A 26,739-nucleotide genomic window follows, 5' to 3' on the forward strand; every position below is an offset into this window, starting at 1 on the left:
AAACGTGAAAATGGTATGCATGTGGTTATATATATTTTTAAGTCCTCGTATTTCAGAGATAATATGAAAGTATTTACAGATAAATGGTATATGTGATTTACTTCAAAATAATCCAGTGGCATGGAAGGGTTTGTATGATGAGTGGGAATAAAAATGTGATAATCAGTGAAGCAGCATGTCAGGTATTTTGGTTATGTTTGAAATTTTCCACAAAAACTAGGAAAAAATGTTAAGAAAGAGGATGGGAGACATTGTCGCACAGAGGGGATTTCTAAGTATAAAAAAATTTAAGAAAGAGAAAACTAATTCTCATTAAATGACATGTTTAAGCAGCAGGACAAAAAGTCATATTTTTACCTGTCAGCATCCTGTATCCGAAGCATAAGGCAACTATCAAAACAGCTAATACAGAAACCGATGCCAAAGCAATGATTATTGTCTCATCTCGGTTAAATGAATGAGGTGGACCTAAAAGAAAAATAAAAAAATATGACCATCAGAGATTAAAGATGGTGGAATGAGAGGAGAGACAGAAGCTTCCTCCTAAAACTGGATACAATTAGAAAATATAGCTGGTGCAACTAATCCTGAGAGAGCAACAGGAAAGAGGACAGCGCCAGACTGCATACACATGGAGAAAAGAGCAGACCTCACAGAATGGGGTAACATACCAGAGCTGTGGCTCGGCGGGACCCGAGCCCTTCCCCCACCCCAGCTCAATGGGGGGAGGAAGAGAAACTGAGCAGGGAGGGAGTGGAAGGCTTGGGACTGCTGAATACCTAGCTATGGAGATCTGCACTGTGAGCACAAACCTACATTTCATGGTGCTTGCATCATACTCTTCTGATTATGGGGTTAGAAAGCTGAAAAAGGTGGAGTTCCTGAGGAGACTGGGAATCCGGCCACTTGCAGAAAGCAGGGATCCATATCCAGCTGCTATGGGATAAAAGCTTATATCTGTGTGCTCGGCCCACTGGTTCAGGCAGTGAAGACAGGCACAGCAGCCGGGAAGCAGGGAACAGCTCTTTCCTCCCCCCGGACATCAATACTGCTCCCCTGTAACCCCAGATATTGCTTCAGGGGCTCAGCAGCTCCAGAATAGAGCTCTGGACACTAGAGGGCGCCATATACATATATGAAATGCCAAAGAAACCTGGTCCAGAGTAAAATTATTAATACAACTCCCGAGGAAGATTTAAATGATATGGGCCTCGTGACTCTTCCTGAAAGGGAGTTCAAAATAAAAATCATCAACATACTAATGGAGGTACAGAAAGACATCCAAGAACTATGGAATGAATTCAGGTCAGGAATCCAATCATTGAAGGGCACGATGGAGGGTATTAAAAGCAGGTTGGATACGGTGGAGGAGGCGATAAATGAAATGGAAACTAGAGAAGAGGAATACAAAGAAGCAGAGGCACACAGAGAAAAAAGGATCTCTAAGAATGAAAGAATATTGAGAGAACTGTGTGACCAATCCAAGCAGAACAATATTCGCATTATAGGGATACGAGAAGAAGAAGAGAGAGAGAAATGAATAGAAAGTGTCTTTGAGGAGGTAGTTTCTGAAAACATCCCCAAACTGGGGAAGGAGATAGTCTCTCAGGCCATGGAGATCCACAGATCTTCCAACACAAGGGACCCAAAGAAGACAACACCAACACATATAGTAATTAAAATGGCAAAGATCAAGGATAAGGACAGACTGTAAAAAGCAGCCAGAGACAGAAATAAGATCACATACAAAGGAAAGCCCATCAGGCTAACATCAGACTTCTCAGCTGAAACCTTACAGGCCAGAAGGGAGTGGCATTATTTATTTAAAGCTACGAAGCAGAAGGGCCTGGAACCAAGATTACTTAATCTGGCAAGATTATCATTTAAATTTGAAGGAAGAATTAAGCAATTTCCACATAAGCTAAAGATGACAGAATTTACCTCCCACAAGCCATCTCTACAGTCTGTTTTGGAGGGAATCCTATAGGTGGAAGTGTTCCTAAGATTGAATAGCTGTCACCAAACACAATAAAACCACGGTAAAGAGAGTAGAACAGCTAATTACTAAGCAAATGCAAAATTAAATAAACTACCCCTAGAGACAATCAAGGGATACACAAAAAGTACAGAATAAGATTCCTAATATATAAAGAATGGAGGAGGAAGAAAAAGGAGAAACAGAAAAGAACCTTTAGATTGTGTTCGTAACAGCATACTAAATGAGTTAACTTAGACTCTTAAATACAAAGGAAATTAACTTGAACCTTTGGAAATCACAAATTTAAAGTCTGCAATGGCAATAAGTACATACCTATTGATAATCACCCTAAATGTAAATGGACGGAATGCACCAACCAAAAGACATAGAGTCACTGAAAGAAAAAAAACAATACCCATCTATATACTGCTTACAAAAGACTCACTTCAAACCCAAAGACATGCACAGACTAAAAGTCAAGGGATGGAAAAAGATATTTCATGCAAACAACAAGGAGAAAAAAGCAGGTGTTGCAGTTCTTGTATCAGACAAAATTGACTTCAAAACAAAGAAAGAAACAAGAGAAAAGAAGGACATTACATAAAGATGAAGGGATCAGTCCAACAAGAGGATCTAACCATTATAAATATATATGTACCCAACACAGGAGCACGTACATATCTGAAACAAATACTAACAGAATTAAAGGAGAAAATAGAATGCAATGCATTCATTTTAGGAGACTTCAACACACCACTCACCCCAAAGGATAGATCCACCGGGCAGAAAATAAGTAACGACACACAGGCACTGAACAACACACTAGAACAGATGGACCTAATAGACATCTATAGAACTCTACATCCAAAAGCAACAGGATATACATTCTTCTCAAGTGCACATAGAACATTCTCCAGAATAGACCACATACTGGGCCACAAAAAAGCCTCAGGAAATTCAAAAAGATTGAAATTCTACCAAACAACTTTTCAGAACACAAAGGAATAAAACTAGAACTAATTGTAAAAAGAAAGAAAAAAGGCCCACAAACACATGGAGGCTTAACAACAGGCTCCTAAATAATCAATGGATCAATGACCAAATTAAAACAGACATCAAGCAGTATACGGAAACAAATGACAACAACAACACGAGGCCCAACTTCTGTGGGACGCAGCAAAAACAGTCTTAAGAGGAAAGTATATAGCAATCCAAGCCTATTTAGAGAAGGAAGAACAAACCCAAATGAATAGTCTAAAGTCACAATTACTGAAATTGGAAAAAGAAGAACAAATGAGGCCTAAAGTCAGCAGAAGGAGGGACATAATAAAGATCAGAGAAGAAATAAATAAAATTGAGAAGAATAAAACAATAGAAAAATCAATGAAACCAAGAGCTGGTTCTTTGACAAAATAAACAAAATAGATAAGCCTCTAGGCAGACTTATTAAGAGAAAAAGAGATTCAACACACATCAATAGAATCAGAAACGAGAAAGGAAACATCATGACGGACCAAACAGAAATACAAAGAATTATTAGAGACTACTATGGAAACCTATATGCTAACAAGCTGGAAAACCTAGAAGGAATGGACAACTTCCTAGAAAAATACAACCTCCCACGACTGATCAGGGAAGAAACACAAAATCTAAACAAACCAATTACCAGCAAAGAAATTGAAACAGTAATCAAAAAACTACCAAAGAAAAAAACCCCTGGGCCAGATGGATTTACTTAGGCATTTAATCAGACACACAGAGAAGATATAATACCCATTCTCCTTAAAGTTTTCCAAAAAATAGAAGAGGAGGGAATACTCCGAAACTCATTCTATGAAGCCAACATCACCCTAATACCAAAACCAGGCAAAGACCCCACCAAAAAAGAAAATTACAGACCAATATTCCTGATGAACGTAGATGCAAAAATACTCAATAAAATATTAGCAAACCGAATTCAAATATATATCAAAAGGATCATACACCACGACCAAGTGGGATTCATCCACGGGATGCAAGGATGGTAAAACATTCAAAAATCCGTCAACATCATCCACCACATCAACAAAAAGAAAGACAAAAACCACATGATCATCTCCACAGATGCTGAAAAAGCATTTGACAAAATTCAACATCCATTCATGATAAAAACTCTCAGCAAAATGGGTATAGAGGGCAAGTTCCTCAACATAATAAAGGCCATAGACGATAAACCCATAGGCAACATTATACTTAACAGTGAAAAGCTGAAAGGTTTTCCTCTGAGATTGGGAACAAGACAGGGATGCCCACTCTCCCCACTGTTATTTAACATAGTACTGGAGGTCCTAGCCATGGCAATCAGACAACACAGAGAAATACAAGGAATCCAGATTAGTAAAGAAGAAGTGAAACTGTCACTATTTGCTGATGACATGACATTGTACATAAAAAACCCTAAAGAGTCCACTCCAAAACTACTTGAACTAATATCGGAATACAGCAAAGTTGCAGGATACAAAATTAACACAGAGAAATCTGTGGCTTTCCTATACACTAACAATGAGCTAATAGAAAGAAAATAAGGAAAACAATTCCATTCACAATAGCATCAGAAAGAATAAAATACCTAGGAATAAACCTAACCGAAGAAGTGAAAGACCTATACCCTGTAAACTATGAGACACTCTTAAGAGAAATTAAAGAGGAGACTAACAAATGGAAACTTATCCTATGCTCTTGGCTAGGAAGAATTAATATCATCAAAATGGCCAACCTACCCAAAGCAATATATATACACATTCGATGAAATCCCCATCAAATTATCAACAGCATTCTTCAATGAACTGGAACAAAGAGTTCAAAAATTCATATGGAAACACTGAAGACCCCGAATAGCCAAAACAACACTGAGAAAGAAGAAAAAAGTGGCAGGGATCTCACTCTCCAAGTTCAAGCTCTACTACAAAGCCATAGTAATCAAGACAATTTGGTACTGGCACAAAAACAGAGCCAGAGACCAGTGGAACAGAATAGAGACTCCAGACATTAACCCAAACATATATGGTCAATTAATATCTGATAAAGGAGCCATGGACATACAATGGGGAAATGACAGTCTCTTCAACAGATGGTGCTGGCAAAACTGGACAGTTACATGTAAGAGAATGAAACTGGATCACTGTCTAACCCCATACACAAAAGTAAATTCAAAATGGATCAAAGACCTGAATGTAAGTCTTGAAACCATAAAACTCCTAGAGAAAAACATAGCAAAAACCTCTTGGACATAAACATGAGTGACTTCTTCATGAACATATCTCCCCGGGCAAGGAAAACAACAGCAAAAATGAAGGGTTGACATCCAAATGTATAAAGAGCTCATGCACCTCAACAAACAAAAAGCAAATAATCCAATTAAAAAATGGGCAGAGGAGCTGAACAGACACTTCACCAAAGAAGAAATTCAGAAGGCCAACAGATACATGAAAAGATGCTCCACATCGCTAGTTATCAGAGAAATGCAAATCAAAACCACAATGAGATATCACCTCACACCAGTAAGGATGGCTCCCATTCAAAAGACAAGTTTGTGGGGAAAGGGGAACCCTCCTACACTGCTGGTGGGAATGTAAATTAGTTCAACCATTGTGGAAAGCAGTATGGAGGTTCCTCAAAAAGCTCAAAATAGACATACCATTTGACCCAGGAATTCCACTTCAAGGAATTTACCCTAAGAATGCAGCAGCCCAGTTTGCAAAAGACAGATGCACCCCTATGTTTATCACAGCACTATTTACAATAGTCAAGGAATGGAAGCAACTTAAGTGTCCATCAGCAGATGAATGATTAAAGAAGATATGGTACATATATGCAATGGAATATTATTCAGCCATAAGAAGAAAACAAATCCTACTATTTGCTACAACGTGAATGTAGCTTAAGGGTATTATGCTCAGTGAAATAAGCCAGGAGGAGAAAGACAAGTACCAGATGATTTCACTCATCTGTGGAATATAAGAACAGAGAAAACTGAAACAATAAAACAGCAGCAGACTCACAGTACCCAAGAATGGACTAACAGTTACCAAAGGGAAAGGGACTGGGGAGGATTGGTGGCAAGGGAGAGATGAGGGTGGGGAAAAAGAAAGGGGGCCTTACGATTAGCATGTATAATGTGGGGAGGAGATATAGGGAGGGATGTGCAAGACAGAGAAGATAAGTAGTGATTCTACAGCATTTTACTACGCTGATGGACAGTGACTATAATGGGGTTCCTGGGGGGGGACTTGGTGAAGGGGGGAGTCTAGTAAACATAATGTTCTTCATGTAATTGTAGATTAATGATAACAAAATGAATTTCAAAAATGATCATACTTTTTTCAGTAATCTCTTAAATCCTGACAGAATGTATCAATGTACAAATATGGAATTTTGTTGCATCAAAGGAAATTAAAGAATAATAAATTTGTGGTAATTGCAAATTGCATTTTTCAGTCATACATACATATATTATTATATAGATTTAGGACACTGACCCTTCTGTTAGTTGTGCTCCTAAATTATGGAAATAGAAACTATATCATGGAACAGCACAAACAGACTAGAATAATATTTAAGAGAACAGTCTTTGGAATCTCATTTGATTTTAAATATTGACTGTACACAATTATTAGTTTGTTCACCAAATTATTTGACTTTTTTGATCTGAAATTCTATCATTTGTAAAATAGTACTACCTGACAGTCTCCTGTGAGGCTTAGAGAGGAGTCTGAGTATCTAGTGCACTGTTGAGTGTATATTTATCAATACAATAATTGGTAATTATTGTCTCTATCAATATTATGATTATTAATGAAAAGAGATGTCATGGCTTTACAAGCAGTTAAATGTGAAGTGGACTTGAAACTTATTGTTCCACTTATTGTATGACTATAGGAAAATTTCTTTATCTATCTGAACCTAAATTTATTCACTTGCAGAAAGGGAACAGAGGCTATCATGAGCATATAAAACATTGCATGTTAGATCCATTCTGCAGATCAGAGCATGTCTAGAGAAAACACACTTTAAAAGAACGGATGTCCACAATCTGAAACACATCCAGAAGAGGGCAAGTAGAATAGTGAAGGTAAGAGAACTCTGTAATGTGATGGGTAGAAAGAACTGGATGTGGCTAGTGTGGAAAAAGAGAAAACTTGGGAGGATGTGATATCTGTCTTCATATGGAAAAATGTACTTGCAGCTAGAGAGAATAAAAAGATCCAATTAGCGCATGTTCAAGGACAGCAGTTTTTAGCTAAGCATACAGAAGAACTTATGGGTTATAAATAATGCTCTCTAAAATGGAATGAGTTACCCTATGAAATAGCCATTCATATTTTTTTAACTGGAAGTATCTGCACAGTGTTGGTAATAATGACTAGAGGTTGTGCTTGATCGTTGCTTCCTTATTTAATCATTCATTACATTCAATAAAAATGATGTATATAGTATTTTATATCTTTCTCACTTTAGACACTATAATCATGTATTATATTAACTGGGAGCCTCTATGGCAAAGTCAGAATTGTCAATGGTAGAGTTCCTCTGATGAGCATTCTAGTTCTAAATGAATGTATTTGTCGAAGTCAAAATATGTATAATTGAATATTAAAATGTCAAACATATTTCTATAGAAGGATCTGTTGAAGACCTGATAAACTCTCTTAATCTTCAGGATGCTTACTGGATTTTAGTAGAATTTAACATATTGATAAGTATTCTTTTAACACAAAGAATAAGTTACAGGAAGAAAGCCTCATATAAAAACTAATTTTACCATGACACATCACTTACATGCACTAGGATGGCTCAATTAAAAAAATAAATAAGTAAAAATGATGGGTAATGATTTGGAAAAATTAGAACTCTTGTATACAGTAGGCATACATATTAGTAAACTTGTTTCTCTTCTGTTAATTCATTTGTTATAGTGTGTGTGTGTGTGTGTGTGTGTGTGTGTATGGGGTGGGGAGTTATCAGGTATCTAATAAGTCATGAGCAGGTTCCACGCTGTCCTGACAAGGTCATACTGATCTCCACATACCCCGTATCATCAGATGGCAGAATATACCCTCAAACTGTCAATCAACGTATCAATTAAATGACATAAGATGCAGGGAGGGACTTTCTACCATTCTAAAAATCACCCTTAACCCTAATAATGGAGTTATCTTCTGATATGCTTATTGCTGAGTGAAAAATGTCAGTTTGAAAAAGTCAGTGCACAGAGTTTATCTGTGGCAACTGCTGATTGTTTTAATGTACAGTTTTGCTTTTTCCAGAATGTCATACATTTGGAATAATACAGTATGTATCCTTTTCAAACTGACTTTTTTAACTCAGCAATAAAGCAAAGAAAGTAGACCAACCAAATACTAACTAAAGGCAAAGTAAAAATCAGCTATCTATATAAACAGTCAAGGGAAACACAAAGAGTACAGAATAAAACACCTAACATATAAAGAGTGGTAGAGGAACAAAAAGAACTGAGAGAAATAAATAATCAACAGACTGTGTTTATAAAAGTGTAATAAGTGAGTTCAGTTGGACAGTTAGATAGTAAAGAAGCTCCTTGAACCTTTGGTAACCATGAGTCTAAAGCCTGCAATGGCAATAAGTACATATCGATGGATAATCACCCTAACTGTAAATGGACTAAATGCACCAATCAAAAGACACAGAGTAACAGAATGGATAAAAAGGCAAGACGCATCTATATGCTACTCAAAAGAGACTCACGTCAAACTCAAAGATATACACACAGTAAAAGTGAAGGGATGTAAAAAGATATTTTATGCAATTAACAGGGAGAAAAAAGCAGGAGTTGCAGTACTTGTATCAGACAACATAGACTTCAAAACAAAGAAAGTCACAAGAGACAAAGAAGAAAATTACAGAATGATAAACGGGTCAGTTCAACAAGAGGATCTAACCATTATAAATAACTATGCACCCAACACAGGACCACCAATATTTGTGAAACAAATACTAACAAATTTAAAGAAGGAAATATAGAATGCAATACATTCACTTTAGAAGACTTCAACACACCACTCACTCCAAAGGACAGATCAACGAGAAAGACAACTAGTAAGGACACAGAGGCACTGAATAACACACTAAAACAGATGCACCTAAGAGACATATACACAACTCTACACCCAAAAGCAGCAGAATACACATTCTTCACAAGCGCACATGGAACATTTTCCAGAATAGACCACATACTAGGCCACAAAAAGAGCCTCAGGAAATTCAAAAAGATAGAAATTCTACCAACCAACTTCTCACATCACAAATGTATAAAACTAGAAATAATTTGTACAAAAAACACAAAAAGGCTCACAAACACACAGAGGCTTAAAAACATGCTCCTAAATAATCAATCCATCAATTACGAAATTAAAACAGAGATCAAGCATTATATGGAGACAAATGACAACAATAGCACAATGCCCCAACTTCTGTGGGACGCAGTGAAGGCAGTTATAAGAGGAAAGTATAACGCAATCTAAGACTCTTTAAAGAAGGAAGAACAATCCCAAATGAATAGTCTAAATTCACAATTACTGAAACTGGAAAAAGAAGAACAAATGAGACCAAAGTCAGCAGAAGAAGGGACATAATAAAGATCAGAGAAGAAATAATAAAATTGAGAAGAATAAAACAACAGAAAAAATCAATGAAACCAAGAGCTGATTCTTGGAGAAAATAAACAAAATAGATAAACCCCTAGCCAGACTTATGAAGAAAAAAGAGAATCTATACACATAAACAAAATCAGAAATGAGAAAGAAAAAATCACTATGGACACCACAGAAATATGAAGAATTATGAGAGAGTACTATGAAAAACTATATGCTAAGAAACTGGATAACCTAGAAGAAATGGACAACTTTCTAGAAAAATACAACCTTCCAAGACTAACCCAGGAAGAAACAGAAAATCTAAATAGACCAATTGCCAGCAATGACATTAAATCGATAATCAAAAAACTACCCAAGAACAAAACTCCCGGACCAGATGGATTCCCCACTGAATTTTATCAGACATATAGAGAAGACATAATGCCCATTCTCCTTAAAGTTTTTCAAAAAATAGAAGAGTAGGGAATACTTCCAAACTCATTCTATAAAACTAGTATCACTCTTATACCAAAACCAGGCAAAGACACCACAAAAAAAGAAAATTACAGACCAATATCCGTGATAAACATAGATGGAAAAATACTCAACAAAATGTTAGCAAACTCAATTCAAAAATACATGAAGAAGACGATAAACCATGATCAAGTAGGATTCATCACAGGGATGCAAGGATGGTACATATGAAAATCCATCAAATTCATCCACCCTATCAGCAAAAAGTACAAAAACAATATGATCATCTCCATAGATGCTGAAAAAGCATTTGATAAAATTTTACATCCACTCGTGATAAAAACTCTCAACAAAGTGGGGATAGAAGACAAGTTCCTCAACATAATAAATGCCATATGTGACAAACTCACAGCTAACATGATACTTAAGAGCAAGAAGCTGACAGCTTTTACTCTACGATCAGGAACAAGACAAAGATGGCTATGCTCCGCTTTTATTCAACATCACACTGGAGGTCCCAGCCATGGCAATCAGACAACACAGAGAAATAAAAGGCATCCAGACTAGTAGGGAAGAAGTCAAATTGTCACTGTTTGCAGATGGCATCATACTGAACAGCGAGAGGCTGAAAGTTTTTCCTCTGAGAACAGGAACAAGACAGGGAAGCCCACTCTCCCCACTGTTATTCAATGTAATACTGGAGGTCCTAGTCACAGCATTTAGACAAAACAGAAATACAAGGAATCCAGATTGGTAAAGAAGAAGTCAAACTGTCACTATTTGCAGATGACATGATATTGTACATAAAAAACCCTAAAGACTCCACTCCAAAACTACTAGAACTAATATCTGAATTCATCAAAGTTGCAGGATACAAAATTAATACACAGAAATCTGTTGAATTCCTATACACTAATGATGAACTAGCAGAAAGAGAAATCAGGAAAACAATTCCATTCACAATTGCATCATAAAGAATAAAATACCTAGGAATAAACCTAACCAAGGAAGTGAAAGACCTATACCCTGAAAACTACAAGACATTCTTAAGAGAAATTAAAGAGGACAGTAATAAATGGAATTCATCCCATGCTCCTGGCTAGGAAGAATTAATATTGTCAAAATGGCCATCCTGCCCAAAGCAATCTACAGATTCAATGCAATCCCTATCAAAATACTGACAGCATTCTTCAAGGAACTGGAACAAATAGTTCTAAAATTCATATAGAACCACAAAAGACCCTGAATAGCCAAAGTAATCCTGAGAAGGAAGAGTAAAGGAGGGGGAATTATGCTCCCCAACTTCAAGCTCTACTACAAAGACACAGTAATCAAGACAATTTGGTACTGGCACAAGAACAGACCCACAGACCGGTGGAACAGAATAGAGTCCAGATATTAACCCATACATATATGGTGAACTAATACATGAAAAAGGAGCCATGGACATACAATGGGGAAATGACAGTCTCTTCAAAAGATGGAGCTGGCAAAACTGGACAGCTACATGTAAGAGAATGAAACTGGATCACTGTCTAACCCCATACACAAAAGTAAATTCGAAATGGATCAAAGGCCTGAATGTAAGTCAGGAAACCATAAAACTCTTATTAAAAAAATGCGCAAAAATCTCTTGGACATAAACATATCTCCCCAGGCAAGGGAAACAAAAGCGAAAATGAATAAGTGGGACTATATCAAGCTGAAAAGCTTCTGTACAGTAAAGGACACCATCAATAGAACAAAAAGAAACCTTACAGTATAGAAGAATGCATTCATAAATGACAGATCCGATAAAGGGTTGACATCCAAAATATATAAAGAGCTCACACACCTCAACAAACAATAAGCAAATAATTCAATTAAAAAATGGGCAGAGGAGCTGAACAGACACTTCTCCAAAGAAGAAATTCAGATGGCCAACAGACACATGAAAAGATGCTCCACACTGCTATTCATCAGAGAAATGCAAATTAAACCACAATGAGATATCACCTCACACCAGTAAGGATCACCACCATCCAAAAGACAAACAACAACAAATGATGGCTAGGTTGTGGGGAAAGGGGAACCCTCCTACACTGCTGATGGGAATGTAAATTAGTTTAACCATTGTGGAAAGCAGTATGGAGGTTCCTCAAAAAGCTCAAAATAGACATACCAATTGTCCCAGGAACTCCACTTCTAGGAATTTACTCTAAGAATGCAGCAGCCCAGTTTGAAAAAGATAGATGCACCCCTATGTTTATCGCTGCACTATTTACAATAGCCAAGAAATGGAAGCAAACTACGTGTCCATCAGTAGATGAATGGATAAAAAAGAGGTGGTACATATACACAACAGAATATTATTCAGCCATAAGAAGAAAATCCTACCATTTGCAACAACATGGATGGAGCTAGAGGGTATTATACTCAGTAAAATAAGCCAGGCAGAGAAAGACAAGAACCAAATGATTTCACTCATATGTGGAGTATGAGAACAAAGAAAAACTGTAGGAACAAAACAGCAGCAGAATCACAGAACCCAAGAATGGACTAACAGTTACCAAAGGGAAAGGGACTGGGGAGGATGGGTGGGAAGGGAGGGATATGGGTGGGGAAAAAGAAAGGGGACATTACGATTAGCATGTATAATGTGGGGGGGCATGTGGAGGGCTGTGCGACACAGTGAAAACAAGTAGTGATTCTAAGCATCTTACTATGCTGATGGATAGTGACTGTAATGGTGTGTGTGGGGGGACCTGGTGAAGGGGGAGTCCTAGTAAAAATAATGTTCTGCATGTAATTGTAGATTAATGATAACAACAACAACAAAAAGATTTCACTTCTTGTAGTCTAGTTCACAACACTGTACAGTTTTCATGTATGAGCTGCTCTCTTTACTACCTGGGTACCGAATATTTGTGCTTTGCTATTAATTAGGAATTATTTTCCAACATCTTAATTTGGCTGTGTCAACTTCCATGAAAGTCTGAGTTAGAAATGCTAGTATCTGACACATACGATTTACTGTAGAATTAAAAATCTCCTTAAATTCTATGCCAAGAAAACAAAATCAGTACTTCGAAAAGATACAGGCATACTTATGTTCATTACAGTATTATTTACAATTGCCAAGATAAGCAAACAACCCAAGTGCCCACTGACAGATGAGTGGGTAAAAAGATGTGGTACATATACATGATGAAACATTACTCAGCCATAAAAAAGGAAATCTTGCCATTTGTGACAACATGGTTGGACCTAGGAGGTTATCATCCTAAGAGAAATAAGCCAGATAGAGAAAGACAAATACCATAAAATTTCACTTACATGTGGAATCTAACAAAATCAAAACAAACAAAAGAAAAAGACCCATAAATACTGACAAGAGACTGTTCATTATCCCACAGAGGGGGCTGGGGAGATTGGTGAAACAGGGGAAAGTGATAAAGAGGTATAAAACTTCAAATTATAAAATAAATTAGTCATAGGAATGGAAGTACAACATAGAGAATATAACCAATAATAGTGTAATATCTTGGTATGATAACAGGGGTAATTACACTTATCATGGCAAGCATTTAGCAATGTATATGATTACCAAGTCAATATGTTGAACATCTGAAACCAATATATTGTACATCAACTATATTCCAATAAAAAAAAAGAAAACTCCTTCCCAAACCAACTGCATAATAAAATGGTAGTTTTCAATCTATTTTCCTTTGTCTACCAAATATAAACATACCATGGGCATCTTATCAATTTCACAACAATTTCATAGTCACATTCGAATCATACTATATAGTAAATAGCCATGAAGTTTATCCAAAAGATGATCTATTATCCTCTGCTCTCTTCTAATTCCCAAATATTAAAAGATAAAATTGCTAAAACAGGCATGTAATAAATTAAATATACTGGGCTATTTATATCTTAGAAGAATCATCAACATAGGATAATCAAATGATTTCTTTAGAATGAACTACAGAAGTAAATAAGGGGAGGAGATAAAATAAGAGGAGTTGAACTGTTTGCATAGTTCTCGACTACTGGAAAACAACATTGAGGCAGATAGCTCAGCCTGACAGGGAAACAATACGTCTGGGACGCTGTTCGTTAGCAAAGATTGGGTTGATTATGAAGTCAACAAGAGTACTGTAAACAAAAGACTCCGTAAGGAATAAATGCAGCTGAAAATCAAAGTATGTTCCTTAAATGTGTATTTCTGTTCAAACAGCAGCCTGTTGAGCAGTATATGTATGTAAATGGCTTTGTTAATGACATCTTCAGATTACTTAACAATGATTATCATCAGAAATACATAATCGAGGTTTTCTGCTGCAAAAAATCTATCTCTATCAGCAAAATTAACATAGCACTATCTTTTAAATAAACGTGATCACACTCTTAATAGACGGCACTCAAAAAAACAACAGGGACCGACCACCTAAATAATAATCCATCTTATTCTGCAGTGGAATCCAATAGATACTGCAATCCTAGTGCTCTTTTACTACCAAGAAGAAACTTGAAATAACCTAATATGAGAAAAGCAATACCCAGTCTTAAAATCGATACTTCAGCCATAAACAAAGGTTGTACAGGGTGTGATTTTAACATACTTCATAAGAATGTAGTGTCAGTTTTACCTGGAATATAAGGCAATAGCCCTTAGTGATATCTTCTCGTGCAAAATGTCAGATGTAGGCAAATTTTGAGAAAAACTATTGGGATTGAAATGTGAGCTACTACTTACTACATTTGGCCTAATTGAAGACATTTTTAAGCAGAGAACTAGTAGAAGAGTGAAATACTGAATGTCTAAAGCAATGGTGAGGAGCTGAACTTAAAAGGTTTAAAATAGCACAAAGGGAAAAAGGACTCTGCCCTCGACCTGACTCAACTGTTTACCTGTTAAGAAGAAACATGTGTACCAGAAAAATCTCTTTGATTTGGAGATACAGTGGCTGGGCTATTTTCTAAAATATGTGGATTAAATAATTGTGCTAATCAATTTTGGTACATACAGAGTTTCTTTATTAAATATAATTTGTATTTTCCACTGAATATTTCAGAGATACCTAAACAACACAGTCAAAACTAAGCTCCTTATCTCTATCCATCCCCCACTAAAGGGTAATTCCCCTTTCTATTAATGTCACTGAAAAATAGTTCATATAGGAGAGTAAAGAGTGTTTGAAGAGAGGCCAATGAATATCTACAACCAAATATTATTTTATCTTGGATCATTTTGTATAAAATGCTCTTAAAAATACAGTGTACACTTCCACAGCACTGCTATTGTATGGTTGGCCTTTTTTGAAGACATCAACCTGTGTGCTATCCATGCCAAATGTGTAACAATTATGCCAAAAGACATTCAAGTAGCAGGCCACACATGTGGAGAATGTGCTTAGGAATCCACTCGGACAGGAAATATTTCATTCTCAAAAAAAACCCTGTCTTCTTCCTATTATTGGTAGTTATAAATGTTAGACATCTTTCCCCCAAAGGGCCAAATGATACTTAAGTATATAATCGTAAGTGGAAAAAAAGGGAAAAGAAATCAGGTACTGATAGTTTTTCCATTTTTGTATGTGAACTTTTAATATAAATAAGGGGAAATAAAGCATTAATGTCAGTCAAAATGTTCCAGTGAACAAATTTCAGCAGTTCAACTTTTTTTAACAATTACCAATAAACCTGTTAAATGTTTCTGAATAATGTCAGCATTTGACTATTAAAAAACAAGTGAATTTCTTATTAACAGTAATTATGTGGTATTTGTAGCACTTTTACCATAGATTCCATCCATTCAGTCTGTTTTTCTGAGTTGTCCTACATGCATGTACATGTTTTCAGTGTTGCCTATCTTCTGTGCTGTTCCTGTAAATTTGCTATTAAAATACACTGAATGAGTTTTTTTAAGTGGCTATACTATGTGACTTTTAAGGTCTTTTTAATTCCACAATTCCTTATGAAGGCTCAGCATTCTCTTTATTTTTAACCTTAAATTTACAAAAAAAATGCAATGCAATTTTTACATTAAAATATTAATCCAAAATCTGAAATGGAAATTACTGATTCATATAATAGGGAGGAATAAAAAGTCTTAAAATAGATTTTAAACGTGTTAAAAACTAAACTAATGGTTAAATATTTCAAATGAAAAACTTTCCAGGATATGTCACATGGTCTAAAAATATGAGACCCCTGAAAATCTGCCAGGAAAAATATTCCAATATGTGTGTTCCCATATTAAAAGAGGCCTTTAACCAGAAAACTCCCTACTTTTGTTTTAAAAAAAACAAACTTTTTTTTAACATATATACTGTATCTGAAATTGTTCTGTTCCCCTAGCTCTAAAAAACCCTCTTCTTCCTCCTTATTAGCTTTCTCAGTTAAATACTAAACCAAATGTAAACACTGCTATGTATGCCTGTGTGCAGTGGCTGGGTTTGTACAAGCAAGCACTTCCTGAATGCATAACAGGCAGGGAAGGGCTGTCTGCCTCACTGGAGCCTGGGATGTTTCTGTTTATAAGTCCTGGAGCCAGGCAGGGGCCACTACTGGAGGCCTGCTGTCTGTGTCCTTGCTACACTCAGCCTTTGTCTGAGTCTGTGTCAAAGAAAGAACAACATTGTTGCGTGTGTAGCTAGCAACAAAGAAAATCTTAAACTCAACACATGAGTGGCTGGCTATGTTAGCTCTTTAATCTTTTACAACTCTGGGTGAAACGGTTAAATAAGGATTAGATTTTTAAAAAAGGTTTTTTTTAAGCAAAGTACTTTTCATAAAAGCAAGGGAAAACATTTAAAATCAAAAAAATTAATGTGCTCAGAGTTAAATGAATTCCTTAGCAAAATAATCCAGATTGCTAAATATCACTTCTGTAATGCTATATTGTGCAGCTCAATGTTTTGGACAAATATTTATAGAAGGAATAAAAATACTGATTTAATTAATATGTTTGGAAGAGCAGCTATACAGACTCATCAGATTAATGTGCATGTTTAATGTTCTAAAAACAAATTGAGAGGAGGCAGATTTCTTGTTTGTTTTTTCCACGTTGGTATTTAAAACTGAATATTTAAGACTACTTTTAATTTCTTGCTTCATTAATTACTGTGAATAGACCTAGTAGCTTGTAAGAAACAAACACAACAAATAACAACAATAAACAAAAACAGTCCATACTTTGCTAAATCCAGGCATTTTATCGCTAAATTATATGGGTGAGAGAGAGAAACAACCTGAATTAACTCCTCCACGTCAAAAAAAGATTTGAAAAAAAAAACACAAGACATTCAATGCCTATCCTTCTTAACTTCTAGCTTTGTAAGTATTTATAATTTTAATTTCTTTAAAATAGCTGCTTGATGATTAGGAGAGACTGTATTTCAGCATTTTGTTTCTTTTATTAGACAATGAATTAAAAACTAACTAGGTTAATTACATTTCCTTGGAATAAGTCATTAAATAAGTTTAAATATAGCATTTAAGTAAACAGATTAAGAAATGTTAGTAAATACAAGAAAACAGAAGATGAAGATCAATCGACAGACTATGCTACATTAAAAAAAAATTCTATAAAGTGAATGAAGAAAACACCATTATATATGTTCCTAAAACATTTTGGGGATAATTCTACCAGGCCTTAATTGCCTCTATTCTGTTCAGATTTTATTTCTTAGCTTTATACATAGGTATGATAAAACAAAAAGTGTCGTTACAACAGCTTTTGAAAATAATTATTTAACCGTTCTTAGAAAGCACCAATAAGTTAAGTAAGAAAAGTCAATTTGAGCCTAAATTAACACTAGGAAAATGGAAATCTAATCACAACAATATTCAATATTTAAAAGAAAACAAAAAACAAAAACTCTCACAACAAAGAATCAAACCAGAGTCAAATCACTCAGAGATCCTTAGTCAATTTTCCTAACAGGTCTACAAATGATATTTCTAAATGCAGAATTCACACCAAAGGTCCCTGCTGTTAGAAAATGAAATAATTTGACTATAAAAGTGGAGATCCTATCTTCTAGTCATTTACATACTACAAAACAAAATACCAATTACATTATACAGATAACTTCCCCTACTCATTTGATGTTCTTTTAATTGTGATAGTAATTTGTACTCACTTTTACAAGGAAAGCAAGATAGAAATGTAGAGAAAAGTAATTAGTTTTTTCTATTAAATTTATTTGGTTTTTATTTTTCCCATAATTGTTTTCCTTCTTTTAAACCATTTTTGAAAATTATAAAACATAGCTCATACATTAAAAAGGGTTTATAATACAAATGTACATCTTAGTGAATTATGAAATAAATACTAATGTAGTTACCACTTGGGCCAACACATAAAATACCCAGGATCCCAAAATCTCCTGCTTGTTCCTTCTTGGCCTTAGCAGCATTTCTCCTCTCCAGAAACACCTACTATCCTGACTTTCTGGGAATCATTTCCTTACTTTTCTTAATAGTATTACATTCTCTATACGCTTAGTTTTACCTATTTCTGAATTTAATACAAATGAAATTTTTGTGCTTGCTTTTTTTTTTACAATATTTTTTATTAAGTTGTTATTGATATACACTTTTATCAAGGTTTCACATGAAAAACATTGTGGTTACCACATTCACCTACACTATTGAGTCTGCCCATATACCCCATTGCAGTCACTGTCCATCAGTGTAGTAAGATGCCACAGAGTTGCCACTTGTCTTCTCTGTGCTACACTGTGTTCCCCATGATTCCCCCAACACCATGTGTAGTAAAGTCATAATATTCCTCAATCCCCTTCTCCCTCCCTCCCCAGCCACCCTCCCCCACCCCTCCCCTTTGGTAACCACCAGTCCCTTGGAGTTTGTGAGTCTGCTGCTGTTTTGTTCCTTCAGTTTTGCTTTGTTGTTACACTCCCCAAATGAGGGAAATCATTTGGTACTTGTTTTTCTCTGCCTGGCTTATTTCACTGAACATAATACCCTCCAGCTCCATCCATGTTGTTACAAATGGTAAGATTTGTTTCTTTCTTATGGCTGAATGGTATTCCATTGTGTATATGTACCACCTCTTCTTTACCCATTCATCTACTGATGGACACTTAGAGTGCTTCAATATCTTGCCTATTGTAAATAGTGCTGCAATATGGATATGTCTTTTTTAATCTGAGAAATTATGTTCTTTGGGTAAATTCCTAGGAGTGGAATTCCCAGGTCAAATGGTATTTCTATTTTTTTTTTTGAGGAACTTCCATATTGCTTTCCACAATGCTTAAACTAGTTTACATTTCCACCAGCAGTGTAGAAGGGTTCCCGTTTTTCCACATCCTCACTAGCTTTTGTTGTTCTTAGTCTTTTCGATGCTGTGGGCCTTGCTTTAATTGATCAATTAATATGTTTTGAAGACCTAACTATGCTGTATGTCCAGATGAAATTCATTCAGGGTTGTATTTCTATATAACAGATGCAGCTATTTTTCCATGTAATAAATCTGGAACTTACTGTAATGATAATTAAAAGGTCACTGTAGGTAATCCCTATCAAGCATTACAGAAAGATTCCACAAATGTGTACATTTGGTTTTTCAGTTATATTAAGTACTTTTTAAGTATCCAATTTTGTTGCCAAGAGAAAAATATTAAAAAAGCAGACAAATGAATAAGCTGCACATATCCTCCTGCTGTTCCTTATGCTTTGGCAGCAGAGTCAGTAGCAAGAAACCAAGAAGGCAAGAATTAATAAAAGATGTTCTAGGGTAGGAATAGAGCAGAAAGAAAAGCTTGGTGATTGAGAGACAGGATAACAGGAAATATGGCTTACTGAACAGGGCTTTATGAAATTAGCACTGTTCAGAAAACCATCGTTAATATATCTCTAAAACCATTAAAATCCTTAATTCAACTTTTCCATAGTTCCCAGATTATTCCCTAATTCCCCACCCTCAAAGGACCTACTGTATCTTATTTCACAAGTCTTTAAAAGGGGGCTTCTAAACCATGCACATCTGGTCTTCCATAAGAGAACAGGTAGTAAAATGAAAAGGGTCTCCATAAAATCATCACTGACTATTCTCAACCAAACTGTCCATAAATATTTGCTTAGTTCCTATAGACTCCACTCCTTAGACAGTGAGAGTAAGACAGAATATCTAAGTCACTGATGAGGCCAACGGGAGTTTAGAATAATTGTTTCTGGTATTGTAACATTCTCTAACACAGACATGTCTTGTTCCTATCTCCCTGGCTCTTCTTTTTTAATACCTCTCTCTTTACTTTTACTTCTCTCTTATACTCCTTTATTTCTTCCTGTACACATTCCTATCCACAAACCTGTCTTAGAGACCCACATGTCCTGCTAAAAATCTATGGTGACAATCTCGCAGGAACCTCTGTTTTTAGTGCAATTCTGTATTCGTTTTGAAACAAAAACAAAAAAAGGCAAATTTGAAAGAAACACCTTACTTATCATATGATCTCTGCAAGATAAAAGTGAGATAAGAGCAATTTAAGTTCTTAAAAATCAAACTGCAAAACAAGTCACATTAACCTTTTGAAATGAGTGATTATTCAATGGCTCCAATCCTCTGATAGATACAAAACATCAAAAATCATCAACTAAGGCACTCAAGATGATGGCAGGAATCTCTTCCCAAAACCATGTATATTTTTGAAAATACAACTATTCCTAAAAAAGAGATGAGAAGATACACTACAACAGCCAGGCTACATCTACATCTGCGAAAACTCAGCATCTCTTGGAAAGGGTAAGATACAATGCTGTGACCAGGCAGGACCTGAGGACAACCCCAACCCCAGCTCACCAGTGGGAGGAAAAGAATCAGAGTGAGGAGGGAGTGGAAGGACAGAACTGCTAAATAATGAGCCCTAGTAATCTGCACAGGGAGCAAAGACACTTGTTGCATGGTGTCCTGGATATTAGAGAAACAGAAAAGTAAAATCCAAGACAGAGACTGTGAGAGGGTCCCCACAGCCAGCTCCACTGGGACAAAAGAAAAGCCAGAGCTTTTAAAGTCTTAAAGGGACAAGGGTTTAACAGGTGGACAAAATCATCCCAGCACACTCAGCCCGGCAAGCTGGAAATCTTAAGGAACCTCAGGAGCCCTAACACCCTGGGTGGCAACGCAGCTCCAAAGCCCTTCACAGCAACAAGCAGCCTGCCATTCATTCCCCGCTGCTGGTGCTGCAAGCTAACTGGATGACCCACCAATGCTGCGGAGCACTTGGGGGGCACACCCGCCCACAGCAACCACACAGTCTTCTTGTAGCATGCAGCTAATTGGACCAGACCCAGATGATGCCTCCAGCATGCAGCTACCCAGCACAGGCAAAGGAAGCCGGGGCAAAGTGTGGAAGGCACAAAGGGGCACCATTCTCACAGGAGCAAACAGCCGGTGCGTCTGCAACCCCACCGCAGTGCCCTAGGTTACCCCACCCAAAGCACCTCAGGAGATTAAACCAGAGACTGCTCCCGGTATGTGGGTAACTGGCACAGGCAGCTGAGAAGGGCAAGGTGACAAGCAAGCAGGAAGGGATTTTGTTCTCTAAGCTGACACACATGCCACCTGCCAGTGATCACTTCTATCGCCATGAAAAGGCAAAAGAATCTGGTCAGGTCAAAAATCACTCAGACAAAACCAGAGAGAAAGCCTGGCAAGACAGATATAACCAATCTTCAAAAGATTTCAAAATAAAAGTCATAACCATGCTGATGGACCTGCAGAGAAATATGTAAGAGCTAAGGGATGAAGTCCAGGGGGAGAGAACAGAAACTAAACAATCGATAGAAGATCTTAAGACCAGACTGGATGAGGTGCAAGAGACTGTTAATGGAGTACAAATCAGAGAAGAGGAATACAGAAAAGCTGAGAGAGATAAAAGGATCTCCAGGAATGAAAGAATATTAACAGAACTGTATAACCAGTCCAAATGGACAATATTCACATTACAGGGGCACCAGAAGGAGAAGACACAGAAAAAGGGATAGAACGTGTCTTTGAAGAAATAATTGCTGAAAATTTCCCCAAGCTAGGGAAGGAAATAGTATCTCAGACCATGGAAGTCCACATATCTCCCAAAACAAGAGACCAAAGGAGGACAACCCCAAGACATGTAGTAATTACAATGGCAAAGACCAAAGACAAAGACAGACTATAAAAAGCAGCCAGAGAGAGAAAAAAGATCACGTACAAAGGAAAACCCAACAGGCTATCATCAGGACTCTCAACAGAAACCTTACAGGCCAGAAGAGAATGGCATAATATACTTAATGCAATGAACCAAGAATACTGTATCCAGCACGATTATCATTTAAATATGAAGTAGGCATTAAACAATTTCCAGACAAGCAAAAGTTGAGGGAATTTGCCTCCCACAAACAACCTCTACAGGGTATTTTAAAGGGACTGCTCTAGATGGAAGTACTCCAAAAGCTAAATAGGTGTCACCAGAGAAAATAGAGCAGAGAAAGCAGAGAAAGCAGACCAAGCAAATACTAACTAAAGGCAAAAAATAAAATCAACAGTCCACAAAGGCAGTCAAAGGAAACACAAAAGAGTACAGAATAAAACACATAACATATAAAGAGTGGAGGAGGAAGAATAAGAATAGAGAGAAATAAAGAATCATCAGACAGTGTTTATAATAGAGAAATAAGTGAGTTAAAGTTAGATGGCTATAGTGAAGAAGCTACCCTTGAACCTTTGGTACCCATGAATCCAAAGTCTGAAATGACAATAAGTACATATCTATCGAGAATCACCATAAATGTAAATGGACTGAATGCACCAATCAAAAGACACAGAGCAACAGAATTGATAAAAAAGCGAGACCCATCTATCTATATACTTCTCACAAGAGATGGACCTCAAACCCAAACACATACACAGACTTTGTGAAGGGATGGAAAAAGATATTTCATACAAACAATAATCAGAAAAAAGCTGATGTTGTAGTTCTTGTATCAGGCAAAATTGACTTCAAAACAAAGAAAATAGCAAGAGATAAAGAAGGACATTACATAATGATAAAGGGGTCAGTCCAACAAGAGGATATAACCATTATAAATATATATGCACCCAACACAGGAGCACATACATATCTGAAACAAATACTAACAGAATTAAAGGAGGATATAGAATGCAATGCACTCATTTTAGGACACTTCAACACACCATTCACTCAAAAGGATAGATCCACCAGACAAAAAATAAGTAAGGACACAGAGGCACTGGACAACACACTAGAACAGATGGGCCTTATAGACATCTACACAACTCTATATGCAAAAGCAATAGGATACACATTCTTCTCAAGTGCACATGGAACATTCTCCAGAATAGACCACATACTAGGCCACAAAAAGAGCCTCAGTAAATTCAAAAAGATTGAAATCCTACCAACTTTTCAGACCACAAAGGTATAAAACTAGAAATAAATTGTACAAAGAAAGTAAAAAAGGCCCACAAACACATGAAGGCTTAATAACATGCTCCTAAACAATCAATGGATCAATAACCAAATCAAAATAGAGATGAAGCAATATATGGAAATAAATGACAACAATAACACAAAGCCCCAACTTCTGTGGGACGCAGCAAAAGCAGTCTTAAGAGGAAAGTATGTAGCAATCCAAGCCTATTTAGAGAAGAAAGAACAATCCCAAATGAACAGTCTAACATCACAATTATCGAAACTGGAAAAAGAAGAACAAATAAGACCTAAAGTCAGCAGAAGGAGGGGCATAATAAAGATCAGAAAAGAAATAAATAAAATTGAGAAAAATAAAACAATAGAAAAAAATCAATGAAACTAAGAGCTGGTTCTTTGAGAAAAATAAACAAAATAGATAAGCCTCTAGCCAGACTTATTAAGAGAAAAAGAGAATCAACACACATCAACAAAATCAGAAACGAGAAAGGAAACATCACAATGGACCCCACAGAAATACAAATTATTAGAGACTACTAAGAAAACCTATATGCTAACAAGCTGGAAAACCTAGAAGAAATGGACAACTTCCTAGAAAAATACAACCTTCCAAGAATGACCAAGAAACACAAAAGTTAAACAAACCAATTAACAGCAAAGAAATCGAAGTGGTAATCAAAAAACTACCCAAGAACAAAACCCCCGGGCCAGATGGATTTACCTCGGAATTCTATCAGACAGAGAAGACATAATACCCATTCTCCCTAAAGTTTTCCAAAAAATAGAAGAGGAGGGAATACTCTGAAACTCATTTTATGAAGCCAACATCACCCTAATACCAAAACCAGGCAAAGACCCCACCAAAAGAAGGGTATTAGAGACCAATACCCCTGATGAATGTAGATGGAAAAATACTCAACAAAATATTAGCAAACCAAATTCAAAAATGCATCAAAAGGATCATACACCATGACCAAGTGGGATTCATCCCAGGGATGCAAGGATGGTACAACATTCGAAAATCCATCAACATCATCCACCACATCAACAAAAAGAAGGACAAAAAATACATGATCATTTCCATAGATGCTGAAAAAGCATTCGAGAAAATTCAACATCCTTTCATGATAAAAACTCTCAGCAAAATGGGTATACAGGGCAGGTACCTCAACATAATAAAGGCCATATATGATAAGCCCACACCCAACATCATACCAGTGAGAAGCTGAAAGCTTTTCCTCTGAAATCGGGAAGAAGACAGGGAGGCCCACTCTCTCCACTGTTATTCGACATATTACTGGAGGTCCTAGCCACGCAATTAGACATAACAAAGAAATACAAGGAATCCAGATTGGTAAAGAAGAAGTTAAACTGTCACTATTTGAAGATGACATGATATTATACATAAAAAAACCTAAAGACTCCACTCCAAAACTACTAGAACTGATATCGAATACAGCAAAGTTGCAGGATACAAAATTAACACACAGAAATCTGGGGCTTTTCTATACACTAACAATGAACTAATAGAAAGAGAAATCAGGAAAACAATTCCATTCACAATTGCATCAAAAAGAATAAAATACCTAGGAATAAACCTAACCAAGGAACTGAAAGACCTATACCCTGAAAACTATAAGACACTCTTAAGAGAAATTAAAGAGGACACTAGCAAATGGAAACTCATCCCATGCTCTTGGCTAAGAAGAATTAATATCGTCAAAATGGCCATCCTGCCCAAAGCAATATACAGATTTGATGCAATCCCTATCAAATGACCAACAGCATTCTTCAACGAACTGGAACAGATAGTTCAAAAATTCATATGGAAACACCAAAGACCCCAAATAGCCAAAGCAATCCGGAGAAGGAAGAATAAAGTGGGGGGGATCTGGCTTCCCAACTTCAAGCTCTACTACAAAGCCCCCATAATCAAGACAATTTGGTACTGGCACAAGAACAGAGCCACAGACCAGTGGAACAGATTAGAGACTCCAGACATTAACCCAAACATATATGGTCAATTAATATGTGATAAAGGAACCATGGACAAACAATGGGGAAATGACTGTCTCTTCAACAGATGGTGCTGGCAAAACTGGACAGCTACATGTAAGAGAATGAAACTGGATCACTGTCTAAACCCATACACAAAAGTAAATTCGAAATGGATCAAAGGCTTGAACGTAAGTCATGAAATCATAAAACTCCTAGAAAAAAACATAGGCAAAAATATCTTGGATATAAACATGAGCAACTTCTTCATGAATATATCTCCCCGGGCAAGGAAAAGAAAAGCAAATTGAACAAGTGGGACTATATCAAGCTGAAAATCTTCTGTACAGCAAAGGACACCATCAATAGAACAAAAAGGTACCCCATAGTATGGGAGAATATATTCATAAATGACAGATCCGATAAAGGGTTGACATCCAAAATATATAAAGAGCTCACACACCTCAACAAACAAAAAGCAAATAATCCAATTAAAAAATGGGCAGTGGAGCTAAACAGACAGTTCTCCAAAGAAGAAAGTCAGATAGCCAACAGACACATGAAAAGATGCTTCACATCGCTAGTCATCAGAGAAATGTAAATTAAAACTACAATGAGATATCACCTCACCCCAATAAGGATTGGCAACATCCAAAAGACAAACAACAACAAATGTTGGCGAGGTTGTGGGGAAAGAGGAACCCTCCTACACTGCTGGTAGGAATGTAAATTAGCTCAACCATTGTGGAAAGCAGTATGGAGGTTCCTCAAAAAGCTCAAAATAGACATACCATTTGACCCAGGAATTTCACTTCTAGGAACATACCCTAAGAATGCAGCAGCCCAGTTTGAAAAAGACAGATGCACCCCTATGTTTATCACAGCACTACTTACAATAGCCAGGAAATGAATGCAACCTAAGTATCCATCAGTAGATGCATGGATAAAGAAGTGGTACATATACACAATGGAATATTATTCAGCCATAGGAAGAAGACAAATCCTACCCTTTGCCACCACAAGGATGGAGCTAGAGGGTATTATGCTCAGTGAAATAAGCCAGGCAGAGAAAGACAAACACCAAATGATTTCACTCATATGTGGAGTACAAGAACAAAGAAAAAACTGAAGGTACAAAACAACAGCAGAAACACAGAACCCAAGAATGGACTAACAGTTACCAAAGGGAAAGGGACTGGGG

The 26,739-nt window shown here is 36.5% G+C and overlaps 1 protein-coding gene across 2 annotated transcripts in view; it reads right to left on the minus strand.

Annotated features, from left to right (window-relative positions):
* BMPR2 (bone morphogenetic protein receptor type 2) overlaps positions 1 to 26,739 on the minus strand; it is a 238,261-nt gene that overhangs the window by 54,316 nt on the left and 157,206 nt on the right. For both annotated transcript variants that reach the window (XM_037009188.2, XM_037009187.2), the window contains exon 4: positions 358 to 468. In XM_037009188.2, coding sequence (XP_036865083.1) covers positions 358 to 468 — 111 coding nt within the window. The remainder of the gene's footprint in view (positions 1 to 357; positions 469 to 26,739) is intronic.

This window comes from Manis javanica, chromosome 12 (genome assembly GCF_040802235.1).
Source record: "Manis javanica isolate MJ-LG chromosome 12, MJ_LKY, whole genome shotgun sequence".
NCBI classification, from domain to species: domain Eukaryota; kingdom Metazoa; phylum Chordata; class Mammalia; order Pholidota; family Manidae; genus Manis; species Manis javanica.